Genomic DNA, 11,549 nt, shown 5'->3' on the forward strand with positions numbered 1-11,549 from the left:
CATTTTGATGCGCTAGTCCTTTAGGGCTTAGCACCACGACTCCCGACTATCTACGACAACAAGGTTTGCCCGGCTCCGATGAGCGAGGGGCAATGACGACGGCGCGCCTTAGACTCACTTCAGTGCTTATAGTTGTCGCTTATGTGGTCTATAAATATGAATGTAATTTTTATTATTTCAGATGTTTTTTGTATTGACATGATGTGTGATGAATAGATTTGTCGGGAAAAAAAGTAAGTGAAGGAAAAGAGAGTGTCAATTTTATGAATTTCCTGGCGGTTCTGGTCGGACACCAAAGGCGAAGTCCTGTCCAAACCGGGGACGGACTGGTCTACCTCTTCGCCGCGAGCGCATCTACCCGCGGCTTTCCCTTTCCTCGAAGCACGCACGAGGGGAACACAAACGAAACCCACCCTCCCCGTCCGTACGTCTCTCTCACCCTCCACCCGTCGCCGCCGCCGTCGCCCCCCTCCTCGATTCGAGGGCGCCCCGGCCCTTGCTCCCGCCCCCGCCCCCGCTCGCCGGCCGCGCCGACCCCCGAAAGCTCGCCAGCACCACCACCACCACCACGGTGGCCACTCCTCCGCGGCGCGCGCTGGTGGGCGATGCGATCGGATGAGGTGTGGGCGGCGGCGGCGGCGGTGCTACGTGGAGAAGAGGAGGAGGAGGAGGAGGTGGTCCAGCTTCCCCGCGGCGCCGCCGCACCAGCCCTACGGAGCGGAGGACGGTGATGGCCCCCACCGCGGAGCCGGCGTCCCCGGCGCCGCCGCGGCGCCCGCGCCCCGGCCCGCCCCCCGGGCTCAAGAACCTCGGCAACACCTGCTACCTCAACAGCGTCCTCCAGTGCCTCGCCTCCACGCCTCCGCTCGCCAGCTTCTGTCTCGCCTCCCGCCACTCCAATCTATGTACCAAACCCTAGCCCCCGCTTTCCCCTGCTCTAATTTGCATCTGTTGCAATTCGTCGTCGTCAGAAGCTAATTTGATGTTTATGTCGGTCCGTTTGCTTTGTATAGGCAAAAAAGTGTTTCCCAACAGGGACAAGGAGTGCGCCTTCTGCGTCCTCGAGCGGCAGATTGTGCGGCAGCTTCGGGCGGAGGCAGGGGCGCTCGACTCGCCTGGGAAGGTCCTCCGCAGCCTGCCGCTCTTCGCCGAGCACTTCCGGTGGGGGCGCCAGGAGGACGCCCACGAGTTCCTGCGCTACGTCATAGACGCTTGTCACACTGCCTGCCTCCGCATACGCAAGCGCCTCCCCGTGGCAACTGCCAATGGCGACTGTGGCCCGGAGGAGGGCCGAGGTCAGGGGAGCTGTATGGTGATGAGGGAGACATTTGGCGGGGCACTGCTCAGCCAGGTGAAGTGCCTTGTGTGCAAGGGAGAGTCAAACAAGACCGACGAGATCATGGACCTCAGCCTCGACCTGCTCGGGACCAGTTCTGTTGGCGATGCCCTTACATGCTTCTTCAAGCCTGAGGTATTGGAGGGTGCAAACAAATACAGTTGTGAAAGGTATTACACGTCTTCCCAGTTACTGGAAAATATGTATATTCGAATCAACTAGGTTTTGCTATTTACTGTGAGATTGAAATGCAAAAATGTTTTGGAGAAAACGTATGTTCGGTTCACTAGATTTTCAGATGAAATATTAGGATTCCATGCCAGGAAGGATTTTCACCACTCACCCATTTTGGTTGCAAGAATCCCTCTGGAAAAATGTATGGTCAATTTCCTTTTCCATGACCATCATCAATCCATGTGCTTCGGTGGCTAATTGGAGAATACAAGTATAAACAGGGAGGAAAGCGAGTTTGGGTTTTCTGAGAGAGGGCAAAGTCTTGACATATTAAAACATAAGAAATGTTTCATGGACAGATTACAATTTCTTTTGTTTGTTCTATTGTCATTGTTGACCTAATCGCCCCCTCTTCCTCTGTATATCCAATTCGGTGTTGCATCCATTTGAATTCTTATATATTTTCCCTTTGTTATCAAACATGCATTTAAATTGTGAAATGTGGATTTTGGTATTGCAGATGCAAGAAGCTCACCTCAGCTCGGAAGCAAATGTTCATACTCAAGGCACCTAAGGTTCTTGTTATACAACTCAAGGTTCTAAATCTTCTTCCCTGATTTCTTTATTGTGCAAAGAACATACAACTTCTATTTAACTTGGGTTATGCCTAAAAGGGATTGCTCATGATCTGTTTCTGTTTCCATTTTTGGTGAACTGCTATTAGAGGTTCGATGGAATACATGGTGGGAAGATCAATAGGAACATAGAGTTCAAGGAAGGTCTTGTTCTTTCCGACTTCATGTATGACAAAAACCAGGTATGATACCTTTTGATTGCCACATGGTTTAGAGTACTGTTGAACATTATCCAGGTTGGCGATATTGTGGATATAAAACTAGTCATGAAAGCAATATACTCCGCATGTAATCAGCTGCTCATGATCACATGCTACCTTGTTGACTGATATAGTTTTACCATGCAACTTTGTTATGATTATGTTATTACAGGGTACCATCAGTTTCTAGTTAGCTCGGAACTCCTTTAGGAATTATGGGTTAGATTGACTCTCTGGTTCACTGGACCAAAGTTCAAAATCATGAACAGTTAGTTTTACGTGAATGATTTTGAAATAAACAATATGAAAATTGATGAAAACAGCATAGTTCACAATAATCAAGCCCATCTTAAAAGATGTGTTGCTTCATTCTAAAAGTTCTGTCTGAGCTAGTGTAATTGTTGAAGCAACAATTGCTCAGATCCTGGCATTTTTCTTCTATTGTTAAATTAACCTGAATGTGTAAAAAGGCAGATGTATATCACTACACGTAGCAAATTTGAGCTCTGATAACCGTTTTAGCAATTTCTGAATCTCCTCAGAATGCTCGATAGAGCCAAGTAATTGTAGGGAAGTAACTTTCTGTACTGTTTTGATATTACCCAGCTCTTATCTTCTATTTTACTTATGCGCTTCTTCTCTGCTTCGGTGAAACCAGGCTGCTGATTCTGTCCCAGACAAAAAAAGGAATATACTGATTAATAAGTAATTCTCTTTAAGGTTGTGAACTGTATGTATCTGAACTAAAGCATACCTGTGTTTGCATGATGATCTTATAAACTGTGTCCAAGTGCTAGCTTAATTTGTTGTTAGTATGCATTAGCTATATTTCTATTTGTTTCTTTGCGGTCACAAGATAACGTTCTTGTTTCCTGACTTTTTATGATTTTGTTGGTGTAGACGTAGTTGGAGTTATGCAGATCAGATTTGGAATCTTGGATACAAGTTAAACTTCATGGCTCAGAAAGGAAAACCATAGAAGAGTTTTTATCTAGTTACATGCGACTGAGCTATAGAAGTGCACCCCAGTAAATAATGTTTGAAGTATCCTGTAAAATCTTCAAGGCGCCATTTATGCGTGCCCCCTTCTATTTAATCTTTAGTGGTAAATACAAACGGACTTCGGAAATTGTTTCTGGGTGAATGTCAGAGAGGGTCGCTGTCAGTTTTTAAAACCATACATTATGTTCTCAACACTTCTAAACTTCTAATGCAGTAACATTAAAATCTTCTAATGAACTCATTGTACCCGTTGATCTTCACGGAAGCTTTGTGGTTATCAACAAAATATCTAGTGTCTAATAAATTAGGACATTAACTAGTGCTTTGCATGACCTTTACATGGTTATTTATACCTGAATGGAATGCGTTCTGTAGTTGATGTTTCAGTAATAGCTCGTCTGCCGGTCTCGATAATGCATGATTTTTTTTTTGACTGCATGAAGCTACAAATCCACCAACAAAGATGCCAGTAGTGAGACCTGAGTGGGTGTGAATAACATATCTTAATAATGTTTTTTTGTTCCAAGAAACTTTTTATACTATTGACATTAACGAGTAGCGCCTGATTACTTTCCATATTTCCAAATATAATTTTGGATATTTTAGTGCACTCCTTTGTCTGAACATTTGTTCACAATAACTTTTTTTTTTTGATTTTATTGCATGGATCTGCAGGACCCACAACCGGTATATAATCTTTTTGGCAGCATCGTCCATTCAGGTTTCTCCCAAGATTCTGGTCATTACTATGCATATGTTAAGGTAATAGGCTATTCAGTCAGTGTCTAAAACTTCTTCAGTTCTATTGCCCTAACATCTTACTAAATGTTTCTGCCAAAAACATTTTGCTAAATGTACTGGGAACTTGAATTACATGCAGGATGCTACTGGTCGCTGGTACTGTTGTAATGATTCTCAGGTCTCCCTGTCAAGATCTCAGGACGTTTTGACTGAGAAGGTCTATATCCTATTCTATATACTGAGTTCCAAAACTCAAACAAATAGTACAAATGGTTACTCTTCTAGTGCAGTTAAATCTTCCAACACCAATGGGAATGGCATATCAAGTGCCGCATGTAGTGAGCCCCTGAAGATACCATTAGTGAAGCAGAACGGCTCATGCTCTACTAAAGGTATTGTGCCACTACCCCTAAAGAATGGCAAGATTGCACCAGGTCTACAGTTCAAGCCGATCCACTTGAAGAATACAGGAACAGAGAAGGTTGCATCAAATGGCAAACCGCACCCCGTTTTGAGAAAGCCAGAAGTTAATGAAGCCACAGCACTAGTGGAATCGAACGGATGCGGACCCGCAAAATCTGCAGAACCCAGTGAAGGGTATGCTAATGGTAGTATTTCCTGCGATAAGTTGGACGCTGATTCACAAAGAATGTTGCAAGGCACAGATGGAAATGGACATCCAGTTCATTTTGTTGGCCTCCAAGAGACCAGTGGTGCCAAGGCCACGTGTGCTGAAAACCCCCCTGAACAGCCATCTAGTGTTGTTACCTCAACATTGGACAAGAGCATTTGTAGTTCAGAAAAGGGTCCTAAAAGCTCAGTTTTACACCCTGAAGTATCTGCTGACTCAGTCAAAGCAGTGGTGGCTTCAGCCAAGGACAGTGCATGCTTGAAGCATCATCTTGAAGAAGGAAAGTTTAAGGAAATGTAAGTCTTGAATTGACAGTATTATTGCTTTTCCTATTCGTATTTCTTTCCATGAAACACTGTCTGTCCATTCAGTTGCTTTATTCTCCTGTAGTTTTCAGACATTGAACACCTTCCATGTTTACTGCTTTAGCTTTGATTATTTTGAACTGAGCCCGCACCATCGTTTACTGGTTTAGCTTTGATTATTTTGAACTGAGTCCACACCCATCTAGCTATGAAGATAGATTAAACAACAAATATTAGGCTATCATGGTTTGAACATCGTTGAAATTTGCATTGCAAATGTGCAAGTGGTGTATGTTCATGCATGTCTGTTTTCAATAGGAAGTATCAACTTAAGGATCTAACGTTGCATGAAGCTTGGATAGACTAGATTCATACATTATTCAAGGATGACATGGATCGGTACTTCGTGAATAATCCCTCAGATATAAGAATTCATGCATGAAGGCTGTAACACCTTTTGAATATTCGCATCCAGCTGAACCTAATTCAGTGACTGATATCCCAGAGTCACTAAGCTAGCATATCTGCACTGCATGCTTCACCATTTTACTATTTTTCTTTATTATCTTTGACGTCTAGGTTTTAATTTGTGTTGTCAGCTGTAGTAATTTCATGATGCTTACTGCCTGTTTTATTAATTAAAATTTCCAGGCTTGCTGAATCAGCATCTTCTGAGCTTCGGTCGTCTGGTTGGGCGGATGATGTATGTAATTTTATGCGTTCTGCAAAGAGGCAGTGTATACAGAACACAGGCATGTCTCAAGATAGTGAGGCAATCAGGTGAAGTGCTTTGCTCCAAGTTTTTTCTGCTTCAGCTTTATTTTTCTGTTGCTTTAAAATATATTTATATATGGAACTGTTCTTTTGCTCCTGAGATAGACAGGGAAACTTAATGCTCTGCACACTGCTATTATGATATTTCGATTTCTTATTACTCTACTTAGCCATATCCTTGTGCCATATAGCACCGCGTTACTCTAAAATGAGTGAACAAACATAGTAAAACATGTCTATATACATCTGATCCAGAAAAAAGTAGAACATGTTATATTTGTGAACGGAGGGAGTACCTTTGTAGGAAATCTTTCAGTTTTCTAGCTAAGTTATTTTTAGGCATATGCCCAATATGAGAATTTATTTTCCACTGTGTGATCATCATTACACTCGTGGGTGGTGTGTCCACATCGTCCAATGTGTCTAATATTGTTTATATATGCTTTCTCCTGTAATGCAGGAAGCAGCTAATAAGTGATTCTGGAAGAGTATTTAGGTCCAAAATTCCAGAGTTACTGCGGGAAGATCTGATTCAATCCCTGAGATCATACTTCGAGGATAAATTTTGACTGGATGCTTAAGCTTGTGTGGGCCTTGTTTAAAAGGTAATACACAATTTACTTATATATTTTCCAAGCACTGTAAAGATAATCTTACGAGGGATTTTGTGTGTCATGTGCACATACATTTTTATGCTCTGGTAATTCCCCTTTTGTTTCAATTTTTAATGTATCTTATGCTTGACAATTTAGGTGCCAGTGGTCTACTAGGAAGCTCATGCACGGCTGGCTTATTTTTGAGGCGTTTTTGTTCCCTGAGATGAGATGAGGTTGAGAAGTAGAGCGACGTGTAAAGCTTGCCTCCTTTTTGCTGTTGTTCCCCATGCTATACTGTAGGCTTGAAACCCCACAATCAGCACCCCCTTTCTTCTGTTTCTAGCATGTAGCAGCATACTGTTTCTTGTTTTCCCCCCTTTGTACAATTATAAGTGGTAGACCCCTTTGTACGATTATAACTGGTAGATTAGCTCATGAATTTCTTGGGTTTTGACCTGATCTCAAAATAAACCTGTTGATGGTTTTAATTATATATGATCGGTTACTTTCAGCTTTCTGGGTGTCATTTTGCAGAACGGCTGATGGATTCCGGATATGATAATGATCTCTCAAAAGCGACATGTCGTCTGTGAATAGATGTAGACTACTCTCTCTCTAACTTTTCATAAGACGTCTTTAGAGTCCATGACAGTATACAAAAACGTTTTATTTTAAGTTACAGAGGGAATACAAATTAATGTTTTTCTTCATAACGACAACAACATACCGAAATATTCACTTTTTTTCTTCGAGGAGCAGCATGAACGTTTAGTGAAAGAAAGAGATGCGCAGCGTTAGCTGTAATTGCTGAGCGCTGCTATACACACGACGGTGTGCAGCCGATGTCTGGACGATGCTACTGATCTGACCGTACATGCATGTCACAAAGAGGAGGCCGACCGCTGGATCAAAGCATCGTTCAATGTTCGGCCAGTGGGTGTCGGCTGCTCAGTAGTTCCGGTAATTGCTCTCGTACTCTGGTATTATGTGATGCATTTCATTTTCTGCCGTACACGTCTTTGTAGGCAGAGGAGTCTGTCAAATGTTTTTTGTGTGCTCTTTTATATTGCGTGTTCCAGATGATTGTTTACCAGAAGGAATCATACGTGCGGGGACTTGGCTTGGCTTGATAATAATATGTCTAGAGGCTTATGTTACCTGTCAAGTTGCTATGATTCCGCACTAGCAATCTATGACATCTCTCCACTTGGCATTATGGCCTGAAGACAGCGCACGGCTGATCCTTGTACCGACTTGCAGTTGCAGTCAGTTATTATTGTTTTTTTTCTTTGCGAGGGAGCGTTAGTATTGTCATTATTCAATAGAAACACGCGTATGTTATGTAGTTTATTGTCCAAAAATCATGGAAACAAGTTGCATCATTTGTGGGTGGTGTTGGATGTCAATTGCTGCTCCATTTAGTACTTACTCCCTTCGGTCTCATATTGTACTAGTATCTAAAAATGTCTTAGATTATGGCAGTGGCGAGTCTACTAGGTGGGCTTCATCAGGCTTAAGCCTACCCTCCACAAACATTATTTCAGCTAACCATACCACTTAACAATTATATTTATGTGCTTTACATGCAAGAATCACAATGCAATTGCTAATTAGGCTTAGAACTTGATGTTTGAGCCTACCCTTCATTTTCATGCTAGATTCGCCACTGCATTATGGGACAGAGGGAGTATTTGACAAGTCGACATCTATCCCCACAGCGTCAGATACAACAGCTAAACCGACAAAGAGGGGGGAAAGAAACCGAGCTCGGTACAAGGCGTGTTGCGGAGAAGCCCGGAGGATTCAAACGGACATGTCATCGGAGAAGGCCGATGAAACCGTACGTGGACGACGTCCAACCACCTCGAGCATTATCGATTGTGTGCGTGTGTGTGAGCTGGTACGCAGCAAGAGTAGAGTAGCGCAATTCCAACGCCAGCCAACCTGTGGCCTTGGCATACATCGCATGCATGCCTGCCAGTGCCAGGGACGGACGCCGACCGAGAGCCGCCGTTGGGCACCATCGCGCTTCCTTTCACGCTACTCCTGCCGCTGACCCAGAGCCACGCCTCTCTCCTAGGGGATGCCAAAGCGAAACAAAAAAGGTGAAAGCACGACGAGCAGAATCTATATCTATACTACTATTAAAAGAGCAAACATTATTTTGTCTAAAGCCACACAACAAACTGCACACGTGATAATCCAGACCCTCTGATTAAATCAAGTTAAACACATCCAACCAACCATATTACATCAATAATTTGCCATCTCAATCAACGTCTGAGATCAAATGTTCTGCCTGGCAAACGTCGCCGCGCGCTCCGCGTCCACAGATCCCCACGGCGTCGCCCGCAACTCCCTAATTACAGGATCGATTCCACGTGATAAGGAAGAACGAATCAGCAGCAAAACCTCGTGTCGCTGCTCCTTCTCCTCCACCCGTGCACTTCCCCCCATCCACCCCACCTCCGGTCGCCGCCTGCGCTCCTGCAAGCCGTCGCCGACCTCCGTTCAGCCGTACCCAACGCCCTCCTCCTCCGTTCTCTCTCCCTCTCCTCGCTGATCTCTCTCCCTCTCTTCGTTCCCGTGCAGGACGCCATGGCCATGGACGAAAGCTCCGCCGGACCTTCCATCATGACTGCCAGCCTTCCTCCCGACCAGATCACCGACGCGGCTGCTGTGATCCGGGCTGGCCACCGTCCTATTTTGCGGGTTCGTGGCCACGTTTTCCTACTAGACCACGACCGCCACTTCCTGCTAGATTAGCGGACAGGGAGAAGAAGGAAGAAGTTGCAGTAATCATAAGTGTGGTGAACCAGGCAGGGGACACAGGATGATGAGTATGAATCATGAGATAAACTTCAACTGAAAAAACAGGATTCTGAGGTTAGCCCCTTTTCTTCGTTAATGTCTGATCCTTTCTTCTTTGCCTCCAGATTTTTTTTCCGGTAGGTTATGTACTCTAGAACACCTATGCTAGGCTATGTATTTTGTTCTGTGGCAAAACATGGATTAAGCTCTACGGCAAGTTGTGTTCACAATTTTTAATCTAACTGCCTTCTTACATAAGAGCAAATCTTCCCAACAAACGGCAGAACAAAGGCCCATCTTTCAAATGTCTGAAGATTGGTTATCCCATAACCAGACGCAGAGGGAGAAATTCAGCTCCATAACCTCCATATAAATACCATCACCCTGGTTCCGTCCTTCCCACTTCTGTTACATGTATACTTTTCTGTTTTGGCATGTCCTACAAAAGCTGCACTTTTTTTGCCCTTCTCAGTAAATTGTTAGAAACCTAGACTCATGGGCAAAGGAATTATTTAATTCAGTGCCTTGTCAGATCAAAAATAGAATTTAAGTAGCACATGTCCTATTTTGCACGTGATATATACTCTCAAAGGCATGAAGACAGGTATGTCATAATACTCCAGGTGAGATACATGCAGGTGTTATGGATTGTGGTTTCAAGGAAAACAATTATGGAACTCAATATGCAGCCGCTAAGTTTCTGAAGCTTGATCGACATCTTTTATCAATTGTTAACTAGTACTAGGATTCTCATGCATGTCTACTGCTATTTACGAAACTAAAGACATGATGGTTCCATTTGGGACGAAAAAGAAAAGTAGCACCAGTGTGTAAACCCAATGCTTAGGTGATTAACTGCGGATCAAACAATTTTTATCCCCTGTTTGCGCAATATGTAAGTACACATGGTTATTGGTCAGGGACCTTCTTGGCATATGTAGATTTTCTGCGTTCTGAATTTTTAGTCCTTGTGATTCTTGTAGGTTATGCTTTATTCAGGCGTATAACTTGACTTCCATTGCTCTACATTTTACTTATATCGCATATTTGACACTTTGTACAATCTGCAGTTAATTACTAAATCCCCAGAGTTGCAGGGGAGTTCTACATTATTTCATTAGTGCATTTAGAGCATGTCAAATGGAAGTACAAGTTATTTAGGGGTAAAATCAACTTCCCTCTGAAGTCTGCTGCTGGTCAGGCTCTTTTATATGGTGGTCTGACCTGGTCACACTCTTTCGACAGTCAATACATATTTTCTCTTGGGCAATTTGCTTCACCTAAGCTTCAGTACCACTTTCTATCATGTGCATGGCCCCTTGAGTTCATATCTTCTATTGGTGTCTGAAAACTATCATTTTTGGTCAGCTGATATCACTCTATTCATGCTATCAATTTTTCTTTCTCACTATATGGTAGTCCTTGACCTGTTTGTGGCATCGGAGAAGGGAATTTCCCTTTTTTTTTGCACTTTTATCTTGTTTTTTTAATATATTATTTTTAGTTGTATATTATAGAAGGATTGGGCATGGAGATCTACGATGGAAGCATTTGTGTATATACTGTACCTCTGTATATCTTTCCAAATTCCATCTTGCCTTACCATACATTTTTAAAAGAACAATTGTTTTCTGAGTCATTGGTGTACTTATGTTGTGCTGTCTGACCATGTGAGTATATAACAATTTGTTGGACAAAAGTATTCTTGTGGTTTGTGCCAAGGTTGGGCACCATCTTAAAATATAAAATGATAACATTGCCAAACATTTTTATTTTGAAGGGCCAACAAGAAAGGATTTCTTCCGCCAACATAACAAAGAACCCATTGGGTGGATGCAACACCCGAATGCCCTTTTGACTAAGTCATTTTAATTAACTAATTACAGTGGCGGAGCTAGATGGGGATAGCTCGAGAGGCAAAGGGAAAATACATAAATTCTTGAGCGGTCCAAAGACTAAAATATGTTGAATTAAGCACCCGAAGAGATTTTTTATTCACAATTTTTCTCAAGGTTGGGGGTTTAATGTAAGTTTCTCTGCTATTAAAACTGCAACTTTCCATCCTGATTATGTCCATGATTAAGTTTTGGGTGTGGGCACCGGTAGGAGATCAAGCACTCCGTCCTCTGTCAGTTGCTGGCAAACGAGGTCGAGGTTGCATGGAGCACTGGTCTCCTCCCTGCTGCCAGCGACGCCCTCCTGTCTCCTCTGCACCAGTCTACTCCTTCATGTCTCTCTCCCTCTCAATCTCCTCTTTCTGTTGTTTGTTTTCTCTATCTCACATAGAAAAGCTCTTGATCCACCAAAACACTGAATAATGTGCATATTTGCTACCCTAGGAAAG

General features: G+C 43.2%; 1 protein-coding gene across 1 annotated transcript; it reads left to right on the forward strand.

Annotated features, from left to right (window-relative positions):
• Window positions 1–390: 390 nt before the first annotated feature.
• LOC119286418 (ubiquitin carboxyl-terminal hydrolase 25-like) lies at window positions 391–6,910 on the forward strand. The gene is made up of 9 exons (XM_037565794.1): window positions 391–905; window positions 1,014–1,506; window positions 2,031–2,106; window positions 2,235–2,327; window positions 4,023–4,109; window positions 4,228–5,015; window positions 5,676–5,804; window positions 6,259–6,403; window positions 6,551–6,910. Exons 1-8 carry the CDS (start codon window positions 731–733, stop codon window positions 6,365–6,367), a joined length of 1,950 nt encoding a protein of 649 aa, XP_037421691.1. The 5' UTR covers window positions 391–730; the 3' UTR covers window positions 6,368–6,403; window positions 6,551–6,910.
• The last annotated feature ends 4,639 nt before the right edge of the window (window positions 6,911–11,549 follow it).

This window comes from Triticum dicoccoides, chromosome 1A, assembly GCF_002162155.2.
Source record: "Triticum dicoccoides isolate Atlit2015 ecotype Zavitan chromosome 1A, WEW_v2.0, whole genome shotgun sequence".
Taxonomy (NCBI): Eukaryota; Viridiplantae; Streptophyta; class Magnoliopsida; order Poales; family Poaceae; genus Triticum; species Triticum dicoccoides.

Excerpts from the sequence above, each read along its gene's own strand:
- LOC119286418 (XM_037565794.1), top strand. The coding sequence starts at position 731 with ATGGCCCCCACCGCGGAGCCGGCGTCCCCGGCGCCGCCGCGGCGCCCG. Across the intron at positions 2,328-4,022 it reads TCATGTATGACAAAAACCAG|GACCCACAACCGGTATATAA; the intron begins GTATGATACCTT and ends ATGGATCTGCAG. Across the intron at positions 4,110-4,227 it reads ATTACTATGCATATGTTAAG|GATGCTACTGGTCGCTGGTA; the intron begins GTAATAGGCTAT and ends AATTACATGCAG.